The 25032-nt window shown below is 46.7% G+C and overlaps 1 protein-coding gene across 2 annotated transcripts in view; it reads left to right on the top strand.

The window, feature by feature from the left end:
- Positions 1–25032, top strand: part of LOC148478227 (uncharacterized) — a 198582-nt gene that overhangs the window by 7850 nt on the left and 165700 nt on the right. Inside the window, exons 2-3 of one of the 2 annotated variants that reach the window (XM_088455750.1) lie at positions 7592–7648; positions 20610–20720. In XM_088455750.1, the coding sequence (XP_088311876.1) occupies positions 7592–7648; positions 20610–20720 (168 nt within the window). Of the gene's footprint in view, positions 1–7588; positions 7649–20609; positions 20721–25032 lie in introns of both variants that reach the window. The other variant, XM_088455749.1, reaches the window with a different exon arrangement.

The raw sequence follows: 25032 nt of genomic DNA, 5'->3' as shown, positions 1-25032 counted from the left end.
ATCGGCTATGTTGCAGGGCTGACCTGATATGTCTGTGCATTACACCGTCCATCTACAGACATATCGGGTGTACACATACCTGCCGATCCACTACAGATACATTGTTCAATCAACGAACAATATATGTACAAGAGTCTGCTTAGGTGGGGCAGGGGAATTCAATAAGTAAGGAACAGCACGGTTGAAGTCTTTGGAGGCGAGAGTCAGCGGCAGATTGGAAAGGGTGAGAGGGAGTGTAATTTACTTATAATGAAAGAAACATTAAATGGGGAGTTGAGTGCAAGTATCTTGAATTGAATTCTAGAAGTAATGTTTAGGGTGCAGAGTGGGAATGCGAAGCGATGAGAGAAGATTTTAGTCTCACTGCAGCAACTAGGACAGTTTGTACAGGGGAAAGACCGAGAGGCTAAGACCTTTTTAGTAGAAGGTTGCACTTATCAAGGCTGGAGAAAATAAGACAATGGAAAAAAGACTTTGTTTAGCCCTGAGTGAGAAAGAGATGTATTTTGCAAATGTTTTGCGCATGAGACTGTATTTACACTATGTGGAGTGAAGCTGATGGAGGAGTCGAGGATGACACCAAAGCAGTGCACTTGGGGAATTGGGGAGAGTGTGGTGATAACCGTGAGAGAGATTACAGAAGGAATAGTAACTCTAGGAGGACAGGAGCTCCGTTACATTCGTGCTGTCTGCATAGATATGATAATGAAGGCTGAAGGGGCATATTAGTAAACTGATTGAAGGTATAAACTGTGAAAAGCAAAGTGCCAAAAACACAGCCTTTAAGAACCCAAAAGATAGATGGTCTAAAGAATGTGTCAAAAGTGGAGACACTGCCAGGAGAGAACATCGCTGCAAAGGCCAAGACTGTGGTTTACTATATCAAAAAAGGTAGAGAGGTCAAGTAGGATGAGTAGGGAAAGGAGACTCCCCAAATTACTGTAGGTACATCAGTCACTTTAGTGAGAGCAGTCTCGATGATCTAAATGATGGACAACTGAGGGACAAGAAAGTAATTAGTGTAGAGAAAGTGCATTAGGTGGTTGTATATACAAGCAAAGGTGAGGAGGAAATTAGGGCAAAGCTGGCGATAGGTAGGCCCAAGAGATGGTTTCTTGAAGATAGGAGAGATGAGTGCAGATGTGTTTGTAGATGCTTTGTGCAGGCAAGTATTTGGGATAATGGAGGAGTTGGGAGGTAACGAGGCCAAGGTGTCTGGTTGAGGGGGAGGAGGAAGAATGGAAAGTGAAGACCTCATCCTTGGTAGCAGAAGAGAGTGAACAGAGGCTGGATAAGTGACTGGAGGAGGAGGTGAAATAGCAGTGTCATATAGTAAGTGAATTAGGGGACGATATGGTAGAAACAACTCAAAGGTAACAAAGAGGAGATGGTGTGGTTCACTGGGTAGATATTAGACACTTAGGGATTTTTTTTACAGAGCAGAGGTTTTTGTAAGCCGCTGTTTCCAGGTGAAAATGTTAAACGGCACCTGCAGTCAGTATAAAGCACGCCGGCCTTTACAATGACTGCTGGTGCCATTCTCTAGTTGGGTTGGTCGGCGAGATTTTGATCGGGGCAGAGATATAAATAAATCGTAGAAGATAATAACCTTTTCTAAAATATACTTGGGCAAATCTATGTGAGACCTCCCAACAGTTCTGGCTCTTCGAAAAAGGAGTCACCTGCCTGAAAGAGGTTTGGAGTCTCTGGACACAAGCATGGATGGCTAGGGCTTTGCTTAGGGCTGATTTTCTAGACTGAGCTGTGTACTGTGCCCAGCAGGCAAAATTGAGTTTGGCATGATTTTTATTTCCTTGTTTGGTTTCACTTTATATGGAGCGTCTTCTAACTGCAGAATAGGCATCTTCTTGTATAAAAGCTGTAAACAGGCTTTACATTGACATGATTATTCTCTCCTTACTGAAAGAATGTAAAATTCAGTGGAAATGTGACTGAATTTAAAAGAAAATAAAGAAAATAAGTGGAAAAAACATATTAAATATTATCCCCCAGGTTTAGCTCCACTTATAAGCTGTTGTCCTTTCATACCCTGCCTCCTGTCTCAGTGGTGGTCACTTCCCCTGAGTATGTAAGCATGTTTTCCTAGAAAACAAATATATATTATAGCCTGGCTTTTCTTATAGAGAGTACAGTACAAAAGGCTGTTTCTGGGTCACCTATTTCAGCACATTTAGGTTAAAAACTGTTTTCGTCTGTGGTTTGTCGAACTGCTTCCGCCTTCGTGTGCTCTTTCATTATAACACATCATGTGGTACCCAAAGGTTCTAATCTCCAAGCTGAAAATAAAGGTGAATAAGAAAAAACAATAAAGTAAAATACAGTCCCTTCTTTTGTAGAGAAAGCATAGTACAATAGAGGTATGCTCTTTGGGGTCTGAGCTGAGCTAAGGATTTCCATCTACCATCGATGGTTAATAACCATCCAAGGGGAATGGTTTTTCCATCAGTGGCAGAGATCTAATGGTTCTCCGCCTTTTATTCTCCCTGGTCCCGGGACACGGAACATAGCTCCGCCCCCTGATGCGACCCATAAAGGCCTGCCCTCAACTCCGATTGGTTCGCTGCCCAGTGAGAGCAGGGATGACCATCAGTGGGTGAAACCATTGATGGTTCCCCATGGATGGTTTCATAATATCTGGTTTCATAATATCAAGGTTAGCCAGTAGCCACCAATAGTACAATTAATGGTGACCATCAATGGTTAACCTACTGTTGGTCATCCCTTGCCCAAGCCATGGACAGGCTACAATCTGTCCTCAACCCACACATCTACTTCTCTCTGCCGCATCTGCAGACCAGCAGGGACTGGTTCATTTCTTTAAGTTATTGAGAGCAGTGCATACAAAATTCCACAAACAAAAACTTTTGCTTATCTACACTGTTCGTAAATTTGACTCACCGACCTGAGCGAAGCTTCCTTCTGGAGATACTGAAGGGAACTCTCGCCCTGCTGGCGATCCTGAAGGGGAGGTCCAATGGTCCAATTGAAAAATGCGGGTTGCGTGAGAATGTGATTTGTGACGTCAAGACCCTGCTCCCTTCTGTGCAAAGATGTGATTCTAGTAATCACCCAGCAGGGGGAAAGGTCAGGCATGTTGATGCAATTCTCATCGAATTGTCGTAAAGGCCAAGTCAGCTTCAGGAGACGGTGAAGCGGGTCCCAGGAGCTTTGCCTACTTTGCCATTAGTTCAAGAGGACTCCTTGAAATTCATATACTGTATGATCTGTAAGGGTTAAACTGAACATGTCGATGAATTGAAATGAAATGACCCTGGTCCTGCAGAATTATACAGTTTGACTCGTTAGTGGGTGTGATACAAAACTTAGGTACATATTTTGACTTACTGTATCCTCATCTCAAAATTTTTAATTGAATTTGTTCTGCCTGCTTATTTTGGAATGCACTGTACATGAGATATACCATGCATGTCACCCATGGTTTAATGGTACAGTATGTAAACTGCTTATTATTATTTCTTCGGATGAGCCATATAAACTGCATGACACTATACTGTTTCTGATTACTCTATAATTAAGTTTTGCTTTTTATAAAGGATTTTTACTATTTAATATTCTGCACTGTCTCCTACTTCCACAGCATTTTCATACACTAGTATAAACAGGTTGGGTATGATATACCGGCTGTCGGGATGCCTGCTGTCAAAATGCCGACTAAGGCACCCCGATGCTCGGAATCCCGACGGGTCGGGTAAGTATACTAACCGTCCGCCTTCTCTTCCTAACTCTAACCCTCCCTTCTTGCACCCTAACCCTCCTGTTACTGCCTAACCCTAACCCCCCACCCCCCCATGGTACCTAAACCTAACCACCCCCCAAGTGGTGCCTATCCCTAACCCTTCCCAGAGGTGCCTAACCCTAGCCTCCCTCCTCCCCCGAAAGTCTAACGCTAACCCCCCCCCCCCGTGGTGCCTAATGCTACCCCCCCTGCGGCTAACCGCTAAGGGCGCCCCGCTTGGTTGATGCCGTTTGTCAGAATTCCGGCATCGGTAAGTAGGCTGGCTTCAGGATTTAGCGGCCTATGTGTAGTCCCGGGTCGGGATTCCGTCGACGGGATTTCAATAGACGGCCATCGGTATTTTGACTACATCCGTATAAAGCCACAAATTTATTATAGCCACTAAAGAACAACCTTGCATAGCCTACAGCACTAAATAACCATGAGTTTGCACTTGCCTGAGCCAGTTTATTTACTAATCCTTGGTTGGAGATAAAGTGAATGGAGATAAAGTACCAGCCAATCAACTCCTAACTGTCATTTTTCAAACAGCTAGTGACATGGCAATTAGGAGCTGATTGGTTGGGACTTTACGTTCACTTTATCTCCATCCAAGCCTTAGTAAATAGACCCCTATGACTCTATGGGGCCCTAGGTAAGATACTAGTTTGAGACCCCGCTCATCTTATTAATTGATACAAATCTATTTACCCTATACAAACTGATCACTATGCACAGGTCACACTGACCTCACATGCCTGATACATTCAGGGCATATGGATATCCCACACCTGATACACACTGATCACTTTACATAGGTCACACTGACATCACACACACCTGATACATACTATACACTATAACTCCCAACTGTCCTGCTCTGGGCAGGGCAGTCCCGCTCGCTTTTCGGGACTGTTCCACCTTCCCTACCATGGGCCAGTGTCCACGGGGGAGGGGGTTGGGTGGAACACTCACCGCTGCACATAACATCTACACAGTGCGGTGGAGCATGCCCCCAGAATAATGGGAAGAAAACAGGGGTGCCACAAGCCCTTTTTTTGGGGGGGGGCGCCTTCGTCACATGCAAAGAGTCTCTGATTTGAAATCACACACCTTAATATTACTTATAGTTACTATTCATGTTCTCCTGGTGAACTTTCCAAGAACAACTATCCTGTAGTCATTACCCCACTTTATAACAGGCAGGGTCGGCTCTCTGGGTGTTCGACCTGAGCGGTCGACCAGGGGCGCCACCCACAGAGGGCGCACCCTTCCCCAGCATCCGATTTCAGCGGGACAGTACTGTCCTGCTGTTCCACCCATGGGCCGAAGTGGCCCGCGGGTGGTCAAATCGGGAGGTTGGTGCCGGAACCCCGGAGTCTGAATGGATGCTGCGTGCATGCGCGCAGCATCCATTCAGTGCCGTGAGAGGGCTGGGGGAAGCCCAGCTAGTGAGACTCTCCCCAGCCTGACATTTTTGGAGGCGTGCCATGCGGGCACGCCCCTCAGATAACGTCACGTAAGCCGGCCAGCAGCGCGCGATTAGGAGCGCAGAGCACTCGGCCGGCACAGGGCGCTATTAGTCCTGGAGCCGGCCCTGATAACAGGTCACTGCATGTGTCCTACACACACAACCAGCTGCACTTGGGATTGTTGCTGTTCCTCCTGTTATACCTCCTTCATACATGATACCCAATTGTCACTTAACTCAGGTGTTTCTCCCTTTTTCTTTCTTCCTCTTCTTTCTTTAGGAGTCTGGCAGAGGACACATAGGGCATGATTCAGAGAGCGGCTCGATGTTTGGCCACTGCACATGCGCCGTGTCCGGCGTGTGCATGCGCGAGCCCCGCCGAGCGACTGAACTTCAGTTGCTACAGGGCTCGCTACAAGACGGGGCGGCTGTCGATGGTGAGTGACGGCTCGCCCCGTTTTCTAGGCGGGTAGGGGGGTGGCTGGACAAACGCAGGCGTTCCCTTAGGAACGCCTGGCGTTTGTGGGAGTACCTACTGACATCACTACTGATGTCAGTAGTGGACTTGTCGTAAGGCCGATGGTCGCAATAATTGCGACGGTCTCCAGGTCGCTCGCACAAGCTGGATGAGTGACAGGAACACCCAACTGACCTGGTTGATGACGCTGCTTTGTTAATTATGCACACCCATAAAACACCCGCTTTGACCTTTAAGCACGCCTGCGTTCTGAACTCCACTCCCCGTTTTCAAGCACCTTCCCCTGTTACCACCCACATACGCCTCATTCTGTCACTCAAAATAGCAGGCATTCGCTATCTAGCGAACAAACTATTTTCGGCCGCACAGACTGGTTCGCGCATGCGTATTATAAACCGTACGCATGCGCAGATGGGCGAACATCGCTCGGAACGAGCGTACTGCCGCTTACGAGCGGCTCTGAATCAGGCCCAAAGTCTCAGATGATCCGCATCTAGCCAGAGGTTCGGCTCTCCCTCGCTTGGTGGCTGCAGATGACTCATCTAGACAGGGGTCGCCCGTTATGGGTCCCAGGATGGGGAGCGGTGACAGGTCTTCACACCTGTCAGGGAAAGTGGACTGATCAGGAAAGTCACCTACAGATAAATGTTTTGTAGCTTCGTGCAGTGCACAGAGCGCTCATTCTGGCGACGGAACTACTTCAGGCCAGGTCTGTCCAGATTTAGTCCGAAAACGCGACTGCGGTGGCCTATATCAATCATCAAGGAGGCACACGAAGTCCGGCAGCCAATCAGAGAAGTGACAAACATTTTTTTCCCCACCAAATGTAATTAAAGACCTGTTAAGCTGGACATACACTATAAAATTATAGGAGGGATCAGCTCAATATCGGCCGACCACCCTGAAAATTGTACTGTGTGTGCGGCCAACCGAGGGTAAAATATTGATTGGTCGGGCCTGCCATATCGTCCAGCATGTCCGTCCAATGCGATATTTTGTAAGTTAAAAGTCGACCGCATCGGGCAGTGTCTTCCCAGTCGCGGCCGACTGACAGCCATTTCCCCTGTTCCTTCACAGGTAAGGTACGGGGAAATGTCTCCTACCCAGGGAAGGAGCGCAGATATCGGGGCCAATACACTGTGAGATATCTCAGTGTATTCCCGTGATATCTGCAGGGTGTCAGGCTGCCAGTTAACATGTCTGTTGGTCTGACAGGCATTTTATCTGGCAGTGTATGCCCAGCACCTATTATATGATCAGCCATAGGTTGACAGCACCTGCTGTAATGGCACTGAGGACTGCTTATTGGCCCTCTGTATAAAGTTCTGATATTGCCCATGTATAATCTGATTAGCTGAATCTGCATACACATGGTCAGATATGTCAGATGAACGATTTTACTAACGATTTGAATGATTTGAACGATTTTAGACTGTAATAAAATGAATGGAATCGTCCAAATCTGACTGCAAATACATCAGATGTCAGATATCGTTACCTGACCAGCAGGAACGCGCATCGTTCATCGTTGCAGGCTCACATGTCAGATTTTCTTTCAGATATGAACGATTTTTAAAATCTTTATTGTTCAGATCTGACAGAAAATCTGACCCTGTGTATGCACCATAACACACCGAGAGTCCAAAAAAATTAACGATCCCAACATATTATCATGGATGTCCAAGGATTATGCCATCATTGTGGACATTTTTATCTTTTAACGGAGAGAATTTTTATATGTTTTGTTTATTTTCTGTGTTCAGTTCTATGAATCACAGAAAATTTGTATTTTTATTTTATTATATTTATTATAATGCATTTCATGTACTTTTGTCCTTTTTGCTATTATACCCAATGTTGAGTTATTTATCCTTTGTTTTAGCAGGAATCGAAGAATGAAGAAAGCTCAGCTTGGACCAGTGACCACATAGACTTTAATGCAGTAAGTGGCATGTCTACTCATACCTAGATATTCACTGTTCAGTATTATTTGTGCTTGTCTTACGTTTTACATATTTGCAGATGGAGTTGACTTCTGTGCACTTTCTGAGGTATAAAGGCCCCTACAAACTACACGATGGCTTTTAACAATTTGGCCGATTCCGACACATCGAAACGACAAATCGATAAAATATGTGCAGAGTTTATGCCCTACCATCGTGTAGTGTGGGGTCCTCGCCTCATCGTCTGGTCTTATGTACATGCAGTAAAGGTGCCTACACACTAGACCACAGGCTCTCAATATCTGTCCTCAGGACCCCACACAGTGCATGTTTTCCAGATCTCCTCACAATCACAAGTGAAATAATTAGCTTCACCTGTGGATCTTTCAAAATGTGTAAGTGAGTAAAGACTACATCTGTGCACCTGCTGGGTGACCTGGAAAATGTGACCTGTGTGGGGTCCTGAGGACCAAGTTTGAGAACCACTGCACTAGACAATGGCCCTCATTCAGAGTCGATCGCTAGATACAAGCTTTCGCTCTGAATGAGGGAGGCCGCTTATGGTGTGTAGCGCGGCCTCCTGGTCGCTAGCTAAGCTGTGGGTTACCACCCACAGCTCTAGCGAGCGACCAGGTTGATGTTCGCGATGGTCAGGACCATCGTGACCATCGGGGCTTGCGACGAGACCCTAAGGTTGGGTCTCAGCAAGCGCAAGCCCCAGGGAGTTTCCTGCTCTGATCGAGCAGGAAGCTCCCCACTGACATCACTGCTGATGTCAGTGGGGCTGCCCCCAAACGGCAAGCGTTCCGTCGGGAACGCCTCCGTTTGGCCGGCCACCCCCCCCTACCCACCTCCCAAACGGGGCGAGCTGTCAATCACCATCGACAGCTCGCTCCCTTTTGTAAGAGACCCGTAGCATCGGAGCGCCCGTCGCTAGCCGGGTCTCGCACATGCGTACATCGGAGCCGGCTCCGATGTGCGCATGTCCAGTGGGCAAACATCGACCCAGTTGCGAGCGCTCAGCGCTTGCGACCGGGTCTGAATAAGGCCCAATGTGCTCACGATGCAATATCGTGAGCTAATTCCCTTGAACTCTCCCCGGCAGCTCCCGGCACTCCAGGACACGATATGGTGCTAAAAAGTGTCCAATCTGACTTAACATCTACCGTGTACAAGGGATGTAGTCTGGAACCTGACGGTCTAAATGCCGACCGCTGGCTTCCAGACTGCTTTATCCTGACTAAGGACGAACGACAGGCATCTAAATGTAGACGCCTGTAATTTACCCAACGTAGGGAGATCGGCACCTGGCATCCCGATCGAGCGGATGCCGGGCGCCGCAGTGGACAGTCGCGGGGGTTGGGGAGGGTTAGGTTTAGGGCTCCCGGGGGGGACTTAGGGTTAGGCACCCCCCTGGAGATTAGGGTTAGGCGGCGGGGGAGGGAGGTTTAGGGTTAGGCACCCCCTCAGGGACTTAGGTTTAGGCAGCGGGGAAGGGGGGGTTAGGTTTAGGCACAGGGGAGGAGGTTAGGGTTAGGCACCCCTAAGGAGGGTTAGGGTTAGGGGGGTTAGGTTAGGTTAGTAAATACTTACCTTAAGGACGGTCAGGATTTCCTCCTTTGTCGGGCAGCCACTGTCGGGAATTGAACGGCCGGCGGTAATACATATCACACCCGTGTCCAAAATCTATCTATTGCACATCATCGTGTATGAGATTGGCAAATCACACATCGGCATCGTGATTTGGACATATATGACACGATGCGTCGAAATCTGACGAATCGTGTAAAATATTGTCTAGTGTGTAGGCACCTTAAGATCAGGTGATGCGGCTGAAGATCCCATGCAGCGCTATGCGAGGAGGGGCCGCATATTAGGCGGTCGGGCACCAGGTCGCCCAGTGTGTACGGACAGCCCGATATGTTGGCCCGTCGGCAGTCTGGGTACACACATCGTTTAGTGTGTACCCAGCTTAACACGGAATATCAGCATTGAACTAAGGGCATCATTCATCACAAGTCTACGGATGCGCTAGGAAATTATGCAAATGCACCGCGATCGTAACACTATACCAAGACGCCCACCAGCTTATAAAGCTGCCCACTTCCCATTAAATACATCCGCAAGTCAGCGGTAACATCGGTAACATCGGACCTATACGCACAGTTGTAGTTGAGCTTGACCTGACTCACAAACTGCGAAACTTCCGGTTGCCATCTAGACCTCTGGCTGCGTATGCTGTCGTAGGGGTTTAATTATGCACGCCCCTGTAACGGCGTTCAAACGCATAGGCTCGCCTGCATTCCTTCAACCACCCCCCATCTCCACCCCCCAAGTGGCACTTCCTGTCAATCATGCGCAGAACGCAAACCGGCCGGGGGCGTGCGTCCGCAGACTTGCTATCCCAGCTGAATGATGCCCTAATTCATGTAATATAAAAGTTGATGATCTGAGTGCAAGAATTTAGCATGCTCCCCCTGTGCAGTGTAGGTAGATATTATACACGAGGATCCTATGAGAACAAGTTATTTTTTTATTTATTAACCAATATTTATATCGCACACACCTATTATGCAACACTTTATAGAAAACGTTTCAGCCGTTCACATCAGTTAGGGAACACAGATTTTAAGCTCCACTATCACTTGGGCACACATATACACTAGGGTTATTCATTTATTTATTTTTATTTATTTCTTGTCAGCAGCCATTTTACCTACCAGTATTATGTTTTAAAAAATTATACTTAAGGCTCATACACATGAAACGATAATATCGTTATCGTTCATGGTGTTCAATATCGTCCAGTGTGTATGCACGATATTGTTAACGATGCGCACACCCGCAGATTGTTAACGACGTCTGCCGTCATGTGAACTTGCAGGACAATCTGACAATATCATCAGAATCTGCTAGTTCGGGGATGTGACAGGGTACGTCACTGAGCGATATCGTTAAGGATATCATTCAGTGTGTATGCTCAACGTCGTTCCCGACATTGAACCCGGGAGTTCAAGGGATAACACTTAACGATATCGCTCATGGAGCATACCGTTCAGTGTGTATGAGCCTTTAGAAAGTGTTGGGGGAGCTCTCAGGTGATGACCTCACTGACACTGGTGGGAGGGGTCAGATCAGTAGCTGTTACCTAGTACCGGTGTATTTTGGTTACACCTGTCATTAGCACCCACCTACGGAGACAGTGGGAAGATGGGGATCATACCATAGCAAAGATAAAACACAGGGGTCTAGTTACTAAGCAGTGTTAGGAGACAGAGTGAAAAGTGATAAGAAAGTGATAAGGTGCCAGCCAATCAGCTCCCAACTGTCATCTCACAGGCTGTGTTTGAAAAATTACAGTTGGGAACTGATTGGCTGGCACCTTATCACTGACTTATCAGTTTTCACTCTGTCTCCTAACACTGCTTAGTACATGGGGCCTGATTCAGAGCCGCTCGTAAGCGGCCGCTCGTTCGTTCCGACCGATGTTCACACAACTGCGCATGCGTAAGGATTTTAATACGCATGCATGAACCAGTCAGTGCGGCCGAAAATCGTGTGTTCGCTAAATAGCGAATGCCTGCTATTTTGAGTGACAGGATGAGGCGTTTGTGGGTGGTAACAGGGGAAGGTGCTTGAAAACGGGGAGTGGAAATCCGAACGCAGGCGTGCCAAACGGTCAAAACGGCCGTTTTAAGGGTGTGCATAATTAACAAAGCCGCGTCATCCACCACATCACTTGGTTGTCTTTTAGCCTGAGCTGCTCGCATGATTGTGGTAGGAAAAACCAACCACAAGAATAGCGAGCAGTTCATACGCCGTCCGATGTACTCGATTAATCTAATAAATAGCGGACATGACGTATGATGCGAGCGGCCAGGGGGCGTTTTTTTACAAAATTACGTTCGCATGTTTTGTTCGCTCGTTCAGACATAGAGGCGTGAACAGACCGCAAAGAGCGAACGGTTAATTTAAATAGCCAGCCCCTTTTTCTGGACGAGCGAGCGCAAATAGCGTCCGGCTCTGAATCAGGTCCATAGACCCCAGAGTCTCAGGGCTCTATGGTGCCACAAGGGTTCCGCAGCGCCTTACAAAGTACATAGAAATCAGTGATTTACAGTACAAAACATTGCAGGACAAGGCCATGGTACTGTACACTGGGCGGGAACCATGTCTCTGATTCATCTCTTGTTACAGATAATGTGGTGGATGAGAGACTGGGGCCTCCCATCATAGCATAACAATACTTGGCCAATTAGGATCTGACAGATTTATTGGGATCATCTGGGGACATGGGAATGTGAACTGACAGCAAAAGAAGGGCTTTAGTGTGTGAAGGCTGGGATGAAACCATGGCCCCGTACATCTGTCAGTGTTTTTTATGTGTGTTGCATGTGCAGTTTCTATCCATTACCCCTACAGTATGTGTATGTGTGGGTTAATGTAATAGGTCTCCTTTGTGCTGAGTTTGCCAGGGGCGAGAAGAGAGCACCTGGCTAGTGAACAAAAACTAGTTAAAGTATAATGAATTAAGGCACATTACTTGTCTTTACATAGTCACTGCTTCTGTAAAGTATTGTCGGTCAATATAACTTTATCCCAAAAGAAAATGTTATCTACGGGTTCCCACACACACAGGGGGTCATTCAGACCCGGTCGTTAGACCCACAGAGCATGCGCCGTCGTGCGCATGCTTGAGACCCGCTACGACCGACAGCGCCGGTCGTAGCGGGTCTCGATCCAAAGGGGGCGAGCTGTCGATGTTGATTGACAGCTCGCCCCGTTTGGAAGGCGGGCTGGGGGGGTGGCAGCCCAAACGGGGGCGTTCCCATGGGAACACCTACCGTTTGGGGGCGGCCCCACTGACATCACTAGTGATGTCAGTGGAGAGCTTCCGCCTCAGACAGAGCCGAAAGCTCTCGGGGCTTATGACAAGGGAGACCCTACCCTAGGGTCTCTTCGTAAGCCCCGATGGTTGCGATGGTCTTGACCATCGCGACCATTACCTTAGGCGGTCGTAAGGCTGTGGGTGTTAACCCACAACCTTACCACCGCAAAGGAGGACGTCTTGAAAATTCAAGAGGTCCTCCCCTCATTCAGACCGACCGCACGCTCTGTGCGACCGGCTCTGAATGAGGTCCACAGTGTAATCTCGCCATTCTGTGTGACACTGCATCTAGTAACTTTCATTTCTTCTTCTTTGTCACTGTCTAAAGAAGAGTATAGGGGGTAAATTTACTAAGAATCGAGTCTGGTCGAGTTTACTTTTTTAAACTCCTATTAGCTTCGCCAAAACTCAGGTGATTTCAGGCTCCTGAAACTCTGAAATTTACCAAGAAGTGAGTTTAGCTGAGAGTGAGATGTCCGATGGTGAAGCAGAATGAGAGTTCTCCCCCCGAGTAGCACGTTTTGCAGGAGGTTACTCACCCGAGATTGCAGTATCTTCTCTCTGCAAAACTCTCCCGAGCAAGCAGCCTGCACATATCAGCGAGATATGTGTAATGCTGGCCATACACGGTGCGATACACCTTGTAGTGCGACTGCCGATCCGTCGGCAGACGGATCGTGCTGTCACTGCCGGCATTCATGTGGTCCCCGCAGACCGCACGCTATGCCGGCTCCCCCCTCCATCATTTGAATGGGATCGTACATCGCATCCCAGGTCAGATGGTTTTGCAGGAAGACCTGGGGATGCGATATACAAACCTGCGGTAGCACGCAGCACGATATCAGGTAAGATATCGTGCCCATACACGGCACGATATAGCACCTATATCGTACCGATACGTCGGATCGGCACGTACTGTATATCGTGCCGTGTATGGCCACCTTAAGCTGCTTGTGTTGTAGGTTGTTAAAAAGTCAGCTGTAATTTCTCAAGGGCCGCGAGCCAATCAGCGGCCGCTTTACATGTAACGACCCACGTGGAACCAGCCAATCAGCGGCCACTACATGTAAAGCAGCGGCTGATTGGCTCGCGGCCCTTGAGAAATTACAGCTGACTTCGGTCATCTGTCATTTCACGACGTGTAAGTATATGCAACAGCTTATACTTACACATGTCCGCCCTGGTTCGGGTAAGTCGTTTTATTGTTTTAACAAGACCCTGGATGCGGCGGAGACCAGTGCCAGGATCTAGGTGAGTATAGACTCTTTTTTTTTTTCAGCTCCTGCCATGGATTCTACTTTGAGAAGGGGACAGAAACATCTGGAAGCAGGTAAGTATGTGTGAGTGCGCAGGTGTATTGAATAAAGTTTTACTAGGCAAGGTGTGTGGTGTCTATATTTAACTATTTAATTTACAGTGGGGGTACGGGTGCTGGCCGCCTGCTGGCACTTGTAGTTCAACAAGTGCCAAAGGGCAGGCATGCTGGCACCTGTAGTCCCCCTGTAAAATACAATAGTTTACTGATATTTATCACTTAATTACCCCCGTACCCACAGCCCAGGGGTGCGGGTAAGAGCTCCGTGCTTCAGACCAAGCCTGGGGTTTCGGGGGGTGCCCCTTCTTGGGGGGATCCCCGGCTTGGCCTGAGCGGCTTGGGCTGATAATGCTTTGGCCACGGAGCCCCGGTAATAGGGTCTCCGGGTTGTGGCATTACAGCCCTGCCGTTTTGGGTCAGGTGCTGATTTTAATTATAGGGGGACTCCTACGCATTTTTTCCCCCCTATAGTTAAAACCAGGACTGGCCCTGCAGCCTGGTGCTGGTACCTAAATTACGGTGGAACCCTACTCGTTTTGTTCTCTATAATTATAGGTACCAGGACAGGCTGACAAAACGGGGCTGGTTAGGCTTTTGGGGGGGGACCTCACGTCATTTTTTAATAAAAATGTATCCTTTTTTTTTCTATTTACATTCAGGAGCATACAATACATGGATCACAGTGATTTGTGTAAGTTTCTGCCAAACTCGCAGATCACAGGCAGGTGAATTTATTTCCCAAATTTTTACAGGAGAGTTTTCCCATCCCATGAGAGCTTAGAAACTCTCTGCTTGGTAAATTCCCAAATCCTATCTTCACTAGTGAAAAAGTTCTCGAGTTTAGCTGATGGTGAATTGAAGAGGGTTTGCTAACTCTTCAGTATTTTCTCGTAGCAATGGAGATCTCTCTCCCGAGTTTAACATTAGTAAATTTGCGAGTGGAAAAAAAATGCCCAAACTCTCCAGAGATTGCAAATTCTCCCAAACTCGATTCTTAGTAAATTTACCCCTAGATGTATTGGGTTAATGTCATAAATCCAAACTACAAGGGAATCCATACTGCATATTGTACAGATGGCAGGCAGGTGCCTGTGCCATTGTATGGGAGTTTCAGGGGCGGAGAAGAGCAGAGCAATACGCCACTCCCACCGTGTATCATGACCACACCCCCTCCTTGAATGTGCAAACTTAGGGCCAGGGTTGCCACCATCAGTTGCGATGGCAGCAGCACCGTCCAATCTGATCACTGATTCAGATACGCACACAAATTCCCAATGTTTACGCAGATTGCGCAATAGCCACACTGCGCACTCACTTGCGGCTTATATGCGCTTGCGCTCACACGGAAGATTCACTCACAAAGTGAGAGACAGGTAGTCAGCGTTTGGTGGAGGTAACGAGGAGGCTAGGGAAATGCAGATGTTTAAACTCCGTTTCATGGGCGTGCATAAATTAGCCATTGCGATCTCCTTCACAGCATGAGATCTCTCAGCGTATCGGGAGAGCCGCAGTGTTTGAGACAGGTCAGACTTCACCCAGAAGCTGTGTGGCTGCCAGATCTACGGCGATGTTCCCAAAGGTCACGTTGGTGCATGTCGTCGGATGGATATGAGAAGGCAGCAACGAGCTTTGGAGGCATTCGCATATTTTCGCTATTGCGATCCGTGAGAGAGCGCAGCTGCGATGGCATTTGTGTGCGGATCTGAATCAGGCCCTGAGTAAGCTGCAGCAAACCCTAGGCTGCGGCACTCCCAGATAACGGGGTCGACGTGCCCCCGTTTCCAGGAACGCTGGCCAGGCACGCCCCCGTTCCACCCTTAAATGTCAGTCATGTCGCGTGTTGGGGCATCTGAGAGCAAGAACCCAGGACCCATTCATGTGCAGTTTTCTGATAATTGGAAAACTGCGTTAAGCGCCACAATAGCGCCCGGACCAGAATCAGGCCCTCTGTCTCTATGCTCCAGTTCTACATTTCAAATTTTTTGGGAGGTATGAAAATGTGGGCAGGAGCCCCAGCGCCAGTCTTATACACAGACCCATTCATTTGTAAAAACACCTCTGGCGCACGTGTAAATAGTAACGTGGTAGCGGCAAAAGTCCCCTAAATCCAGTGAAAGATCCAAGCAACCCACACACAGACACTGGGCCTGATTCAGAGCCGGACGCTATTTGCGGACGGTCGTTCTGAAAAAGGGGCCGGATATTTAAATTAAGCGCTCATTCTTTGCGGTCTGTTGACGCCTCTATGTCTGAACGAGCGAACGAAACATGCGCTCGCTATTTTGTAAAGACGCCCCCTGGCCGCTCGCAACACACGTCAGCTCCGCTATTTATTAGATTAATCGAGTACATCGAAAGGCGTATGAACCGCTCGTTATTCTTGTGGTAGCATTTTCCTACCGCAATCATGCGAGCAGTTCAGGCTAAAAGACAACCAAGTGACGTGGTCGATGACGCTGCTTTGTTAATTATGCACACCCTTAAAACACCCGTTTTGACCGTTTGGCACGCCTGCGTTCGGATCTCCACCCCCCGTTTTCAAGCACCTTCCCCTTTTACCACCCACAAACGCCTCATTCTGTCACTCAAATTAGCAGGCATTCGCTATTTTGCGAGCACACGATTTCCGACCGCACTGACTGGCGCATGCGCATTGCAACCCATACGCATGCGCAGATGTGCGAACATCGCTCGGAGCGAACGAGCGGCCGCTTACGAGCGGCTCTGAATCAGGCCCACTGTGCAGACAGTCACTTACCTTGTCTCAAGCTGTTTCTGTAACAGCATGACAGGATTTCTGTTTCTCTACGTGGTTTTCTCTGTTCATTGTTTGTTCCATGATCAGTAAACTTGTCTCTTATGACTCTTGTCATTTGCCTAAACCTTCGAGTTCCCCATTGTGTTTCGTCGTGTATGTGAATTTCCCATTGTGTCATTCTGCACCCCTTGTTTTCCTTATGTGTCCTCTCTATCCCTTAATACCCCCCCCATGTGTTGTCTGTCTTTACTCCACCATGTTTTGTGTCTAACCCCTTGCAGCCTTAATTAGCACCACCTTGCCCTGCATGTATATAAGTCCCAATAGTGAAGCCTTAAGGCAGCATATTGTGGTATCATCAGCAGTGCTCTAGAGATGCCTGCATTCATTGTGTAGATATATTATATGCAGTGCTCTAGAGATGCCTGCATTCATTGTGTAGATATATTATATGCAGTGCTCTAGAGATGCCTGCATTCATTGTGTAGATATATTATATGCAGTGCTCTAGAGATGCCTGCATTCATTGTGTAGATATATATATGCAGTGCTCTAGAGATGCCTGCATTCATTGTGTAGAGATATTATATGCAGTGCTCTAGAGATGCCTGCATTCATTGTGTAGAGATATTATATGCAGTGCTCTAGAGATGCCTGCATTCATTGTGTAGAGATATTATATGCAGTGCTCTAGAGATGCCTGCATTCATTGTGTAGATATATTATATGCAGTGCTCTAGAGATGCCTGCATTCATTGTGTAGATATATTATATGCAGTGCTCTAGAGATGCCTGCATTCATTGTGTAGAGATATTATATGCAGTGCTCTAGAGATGCCTGCATTCATTGTGTAGATATATTATATGCAGTGCTCTAGAGATGCCTGCATTCATTGTGTAGATATATTATATGCAGTGCTCTAGAGATGCCTGCATTCATTGTGTAGATATATTATATGCAGTGCTCTAGAGATGCCTGCATTCATTGTGTAGAGATATTATATGCAGTGCTCTAGAGATGCCTGCATTCATTGTGTAGAGATATTATATGCAGTGCTCTAGAGATGCCTGCATTCGTTGTGTAGATATATTATATGCAGTGCTCTAGAGATGCCTGCATTCGTTGTGTAGATATATTATATGCAGTGCTCTAGAGATGCCTGCATTCATTGTGTAGAGATATTATATGCAGTGCTCTAGAGATGCCTGCATTCATTGTGTAGAGATATTATATGCAGTGCTCTAGAGATGCCTGTGTTCATTGTGTAGAGATATTATATGCAGTGCTCTAGAGATGCCTGCGTTCATTGTGTAGATATATTCTATGCAGTGCTCTAGAGATGCTTGCATTCATTGTGTAGATATATTATATGCAGTGCTCTAGAGATGCCTGCATTCATTGTGTAGATATATTATATGCAGTGCTCTAGAGATGCTTGCATTCATTGTGTAGAGATATTATATGCAGTGCTCTAGAGATGCCTGCATTCATTGTGTAGATATATATATGCAGTGCTCTAGAGATGCCTGCATTCATTGTGTAGATATATTATATGCAGTGCTCTAGAGATGCCTGCATTCATTGTGTAGATATATTATATGCAGTGCTCTAGAGATGCCTGCATTCATTGTGTAGATATATTATATGCAGTGCTCTAGAGATGCTTGCATTCATTGTGTAGAGATATTATATGCAGTGCTCTAGAGATGCCTGCATTCATTGTGTAGATATATATATGCAGTGCTCTAGAGATGCCTGCATTCATTGTGTAGATATATTATATGCAGTGCTCTAGAGATGCCTGCATTCATTGTGTAGATATATTATATGCAGTGCTGCTAAGGGTTGTGTAGGCAGCTCCTGGGTCATGCTGTCCATGCTGTACTGTAGGTCAGTGTTCAAGCCGCTCCAGGTCACACGTTCAGGCAAATTCTACTTACACATGTGTCATTTTTCAGGGCCTACCGGGAACCAAAAAACACAGTTGCAGTCGTGTCCTCTGCCGCCAATGTATATTGGATGCAAGTCGTTGTAAATATGGGTTATCTGCTGCCTGGACCCATTCTCTCACCGTAGCCTTTTATGGCGTTGTGGTTACATGTTCATTCACGTGGATAACTAATGTTTGTCACCTCTGACATCGGTCACCTCTGTTGAAATGTTTTATTCCTGTTAATGTTTCTTTTTTTTTTATTCCAGTATTAAAGAAGATTGTACGGGATTATTTTTTTTTTTCCATTCTCCACAAAAGTGTCCTCACAATACAATGACTTATATTATATCCCTATAGCACGGATGGGCTGAGTTCAATTCCCAGTCATGATCCATCTGTGTGAAGTTTGTATGTTCTCCCTGTGATTCCGTGGATTTCCCCGTACTCCAAAAACATACTGTTAGACTAAATTGATGATTCAGCGTTAAACGCTCTTCGTATGATCGCTGCGGCTTTATACTCAGCGGCGATGCAAAATTGTGCTAATGCCGCAGGAGGCGTCTTGTGCAAGTAGACTCCTCCTGACGCTTTCTGTAATTCGCTGCTGCGCGCGAGGATGCAGGAATCTGCTCAACTGCGTGAATGTCACCTATCTAAGTAATCCTCAGGTTACTCGAGATGGCCGTGAAATTGACGTTTCTTGGGGCCAGTGAAGCTGCATTGGCAGAGGCTGACACTGGCCTTGAAAACGGGGGGTGCCACACACCCATTTTCAATAGTGCTCCCTGACGCCGCCACTACCCCGCCCCCAATTGGGCGCAGCATGTCAATCTCGCTGAGGCTTTGGTAGCACTTTGACCGTTGTGGCAGACACTGATCGGCACATACAGGCGCAGTACAGATCCTGCACGTGCGCCGGCCAGCAACTATCGGAATTGTACGCAAACCATCGGGTTCGAGTACAACTCTGAATCGCTCTCAAAATTAATACTAGTGTGTGTGTGGTTGTATGTTAGGGACTTAAGACTGTGAGCTCCAAATGAGCGGGGACTGAAATGAATAACATTCTCTGTACAACATTGAATAAATTAGTGGTGCCATATACATAAACAATAGTAATAATAATGTCATATTGCTGTAACTTTTGCCATGGTTACTGAAAGCAGCCATTTTGCTTGACCTCTGGGCCTGATTCAGAGCCGGACGCTCTGATAAGAGCGCTCGCTCTGAATCAGGGCCCTCCTACCTAAAATTGGAGCGGCCTCCTGGCCGCTCGCATAGCTGTGGGTGACCACCCACAGCTTATGCGAGCGGGCAAAAAGGTGGTCGCGATGGTCAAGACCATCGCGACCATCGGGCTTGCGACGAGACCCTATCAGAGCAAAAGCACTCCCACTGACATCACTAGTGATGTCAGTGGGGTCGGCCCCAGACGGTAGGCTTTCCCATGGGAACGCCTCCGTCTGGGCAGCAACGCCCCCGGCACGCCCACCAAAGGGGGCGTGCTGTCACTCACCATCGACAGCAAGCCCCCTTTGGTGCGAGACCCATAGCGACGGCTTGGCCGTCGCTATGCGGGTCTCACGCATGAGCACGACGGAGCTCCCTCCGTTGTGCGCATGCGCACTAGGGCACCATCGACCCGCTTGCGAGCGCTCAGCGCTCGCGAGCGGGTCTGAATCAGGCCCTCTGTCTTTAGCATTTTCATTTCACACTGTAGTTTTAAAAAGGAAATTATTATAGTGTAACTATATTTTGTGATACATCTGCATATTGAAAAAGTGTTATCTAGAGTAATAAAACACAAAGCAATATGGGCACAACACGCAATCCGATTTATAGGGCATCATGGTCGTTTTGTTGCCGTGCACAGTAGGCTATTGACCAATTGCTCATATTGCTGCTAGTGTCAAAGGTTATGTGGGCAGCATAATTTGGCAGTACTCCTTGACAGCAAATATAGTACTATTTAAGATATATAAACAATATGGCCCACACAATTTAGGCAACGAGCCATATGCTTTATATCTTCCGATAAGTGAAAATACTTCTTTCTTTTGATCAGTCGAGGCCTGACGAAGGTGACGTGAGATGTGTAACAGTCCTGGTTGTGGGCGCTGGGAGTCGAGGAATGGTCTACACATATTTTGCCTCAAATTTCCCCAAAGTAATGAAGGTAAGGAGCCTTTTTTTTAAAAACTTAATTTTTTTTTTTCATGTTACTTATATATTTGAAATACAAGGCGCTGGGCATTGATTTATTTTATGTAGCTTAGGCCTCTTATTCTGAATTTGTTAATGCACTAGAGAACATGTCCATTACATTGAAGGTCTATTTTGTTGGAAAGCCTGTGGGCCTGATTCAGAGCCGAACGCTCTGACCAGAGCGCTCGCTCTGAATCAGGGCCCTCCTACCTGTTCTTGGAGCGGCCTCTTGGACGCTCGCATAGCTGTGGGTTACCACCCACAGCTATAGCGAGCGTCCATGATGATGGTCGCGATGGTCAAGACCATCGCGACCATCAGGCTTGCGACGAGACCCTGCGGTAGGGTCTCGCTGCTGCAAGCCCTGGAGTGATTTTGGCTCTATCAGAGCCAAAATCACTCCCACTGACATCACTACTGATGTCAGTGGGGCCGGCCCCAGACGGTAGGCGTTCCCATGGGAACGCCTCCGTCTGGCAACCACGCCCCCGGCACGCCCACCAAAGAGGGCGTGCTGTCAGTCACCATCGACAGCACGCCCCCTTTGGTGCGAGACCCCGAGCCGGGTCTCGCGCATGCGCATGACGGAGCTCCCTCCGTCGTGCGCATGCGCATTCGGGCACCATCGACCCGCTTGCGAGCGTCCTGCGCTCGCGAGCGGGTCCGAATCAGGCCCTGTGTTCACTGACGGAGCATTTTGTTTCATACGGATACATGTATTCATAATGAATAGGTCACAGTTTGGAAGCAAAGAAGGTCAGCTGGGTTTAGGTCCGAAATGAAAGCGCTATAGAAGTATGCCATATAAATTAGCTAGCAATATGGTTATCTCGTGTTCATTCTAGCACCCTGCACATAATCAGTGAGGAGGGTATATTTTCATTTTGTAGGGCAAAATTTTATACTTGTCTTATCGCTACAATAACTATAGTAATACATTGCGTCTAAAATGTTGCCCTTCAAAATAAAAATTTGCCTTTCTCACTGATTATGCGCAGGATTCTAGAATAAACGCTAAGCTATCAATATTTGGTGATAACTAAACTATTCCCAAACAGGTTATGAAGTGTTAGATAGAGTTATCATTAAATTGTTGGTGCCTGTCATTTCTATCTGGGAAAAAGTGTCTGTTAGGGATGGCTATCGATGGGTTAACCATTGATGGCCACAATCGATGGTTGCATTAGTGGTTAACCTCGATGGTATGAAACCATCGACAGGGGAACCATCAAGAGTATTACCAGCCTATGGTCATCCCTGCTCTATTAGTCACCAGCAAGCGGGACAATCAGAAGTGGGGGCTTTGCAGGTCACATCAGTGGTCCCTGGCTCCAAGTAGAAGAAGAAATAATAATCGGGCGGCTCTGTACCATCGATGGCAAAACCAACTACCATCGGTGGTTAACCATCGATGGACAATGGCCATCCCTAGTCCATGTTAGAGATGACTTTCAACCAATTTCTTCTTTGTAGTGCACCATTTTCCAATTAGTCTCTCTCTGTTGAACCGTCCTTCACTGTGTATGTGTGGAAGAGTCGTTATGGCGCATGTGCCACTCCCCATTCCCTGTGCGCTTACTTCAATGGAAGGCGGAATAGTATCCACTGATCTGCTTTGGTTTGTAAAGCACCACAATACTCCACAGGGCTTGGCAGCATGGAAAACAGTACAGGCATCAAATAGGGACATATAAGGAAGATGTGAAAAGTGAGTAGGCCCTGCTCAAGTGACCTTACAGTCTATTGGGAATAAGACAGAGCTGAGATACAAGGAGTGAGGAGATAGGGACAGACGTGAGGGTGTACCAGTGTGTGAGGGGTATAGGTGGGCATGGGGTAGGCTGTAATAAACAGGTGGGTTATTAGAGAGCAAAATTACCTTCAACTTTCTGCTCAAACAAGGTAAAATAGCTTTTGATTGAGCCACTAACACAATGACAGGAAGGCTTTGTACCAGTTAGATAAAGTAAGCTGTGGAAGACTAGTTGGCAGACACTGACCGACCTCTATCCTGGGTATATGCCCCTCCCAGTTAAGTTGGCACCTGGATGAGGGGATAGGAGGAAACAGCTAGCAGTTGAAAGTCCCTTTGATAAGATGCCTGTGGTTAATAAGCGACCGGAATTGTTGGCAAGGAGAATTGTAATTTATATGTGGAGTTTACATTCATTATTTTTTGTTTAAATATATATATATATATATATATATATATATATATGTATATATGTATGTATGTATGTGTGTATATATATATATATATATATATATATATATATATATATATAAATAAATAATGTGGAGTTGAAGGTATCTAAGCCACAAATGCTCCCTGAACCTAGATGTGGACGCACCTGAATAGCCAGCTTCAGTCATCCTCACACCAGAGGCAAATATTCAATGCACTAAATATCTAAGGATTAACGAGGAGAATGAGTATTCTGAGGCCGTCTATGGAACACATATGCCTGCAGTGGCCACATGCCGGTGTGTTGCAAAATATGAGTGGGAGTTTGCTTACAGGATGTTGTTAAAGCACAAACATTCCCCCTACCTCCCCCCTTCCCCTCAATAGCAAATTGGGGTTGTTAACTGAAGCAGAGAGCTGATTCTCGGAGCTAGGGGTGTTTTGTTGGGTACTTGTGCTAAGCTGGCTACATACTGATACCGCTGCCAGTAAGAGCGGGGATGCTGTTCCTATTTAATGTATGTGTAGGAAATATTTGACCCAACAATGGAAACCCCTTTTGGGTCTCTGGATCATTCTAGCTTTACCAAGGAGCTGGATTGGTTGAGCACTCGTGTAGAGTAACCAATTGCTCAAACAGAGTAGATCGGTTCCCTGTTCATGAAATATCTATTCTCCTATGGCTACAATTAGTAGATATAGATAGAAAAGTTTGATAGGGAAGGGATTACTTCTTACTTTTCTAACTTAAACATTCCCATTGTACATACAGTACTACCTGCAACAGAGAGGCCTCCAGAATATGATTACTCGTGAATTGCCATGAGCATTATATCAAGGAAGGAGTTGAGCGCTTCAGTATTATGTGGGTGTTAATGATAAACCCTACAACAAGTTTATCCATAAAATGTTTATAGCCGCGCTTAAGACTGCACTACCCTATTCCCTAACTGTCCGTATTTGGGGGGGTAAAATCCCATTATAAACCTAAATGCCTCATCCTCTCGTCACTGTTCCCTTATGAGTTTACCAGTTTTACATGTGACATACAGATCAATATTTGTTGAGTTCCCCCATTGGCCGCTAGGATTTCAGAAAGTACTACATTTAGTATACATCTAACCTGTATATACAGTATGTGTGTTTTATCTCTATAAGTGAGCGTAATAACTACTGTAATGTCAGCACACCTGTGTGTTTTTGTCTATAAATGTATGATAAACTGTATTAAAAGTATCCCTCACTGTACATTTGGATATGCAGTAAGGAACAGGGGGAATGTCGGGGTGAGATCTTACAAGCCGTGCTGTCAGATTATCACCGTAAACTCCAAAAATGTTTCAACGTGTGGGTGTCTTTTTTTTTTTCTTTCTGCCGATTTTTTTTTTTTAAATGTTTTTGAAAGAAATAGCAGCGACTATCATGGGCAATGTATAAGGAGAAATACTATGCAAGCTGAATGTTTGGATTTTCATTACTGTTCCACTGACGACCCCTTGTGGAAAGTCACAGGTCCTGCCTAATGTGCAGTCTTTTCTAGATGAGGTCAGTGGAGTGTATTGCAACACATTCTGGTGGCTTGTAAAATTATACACCCATTGATACTGTATAAATCAGCCATTGTAACACTGCGCATCTTAACAAAAAAAAAAAAATTAATCATTTTTAAAGCCACGTAGCAAAGAATTTCTTCTGTGGTTCCAATATCCCCCATGATATAAAATGTGTTTTGCAGCATACTCCTGTCAGCATGATCATGTTTTTACACCGGCCTGAAAATCCCGGGTTGATGCCCGTGAACGGGCGGGCGTTAACCGGGGATTTTTGTCAGTGTAAACGGATCCGCCCGGGTCCAGGGACCCGGGGATCCAACTCTGTTTGCAGGGTTGACCATGGGTCGTTCCCATGTCACCCTGTAGTGTAAACCGCACGATTCGGGTCATGATGACCCGGATTGTGCCACATACCTATCTGATTGTCCGCTTCAGGGGTGCCTGGAGATGACATCTCCAAGCGTCCACTGCAATCGGCGCCGGCCCGAGCAACACGGAACAGCGCACCCAACCAGCCTGCCTGTGGATCGCTGTGGAGTGAGATA

Source organism: Taudactylus pleione, unplaced genomic scaffold (genome assembly GCF_031769625.1).
Source record: "Taudactylus pleione unplaced genomic scaffold, aTauple2 ptg000671l, whole genome shotgun sequence".
NCBI classification, from domain to species: Eukaryota; Metazoa; Chordata; class Amphibia; order Anura; family Myobatrachidae; genus Taudactylus; species Taudactylus pleione.
Note: the sequence above shows the minus strand (reverse complement) of the source record. Positions and strands in the feature narration are given on the sequence as shown.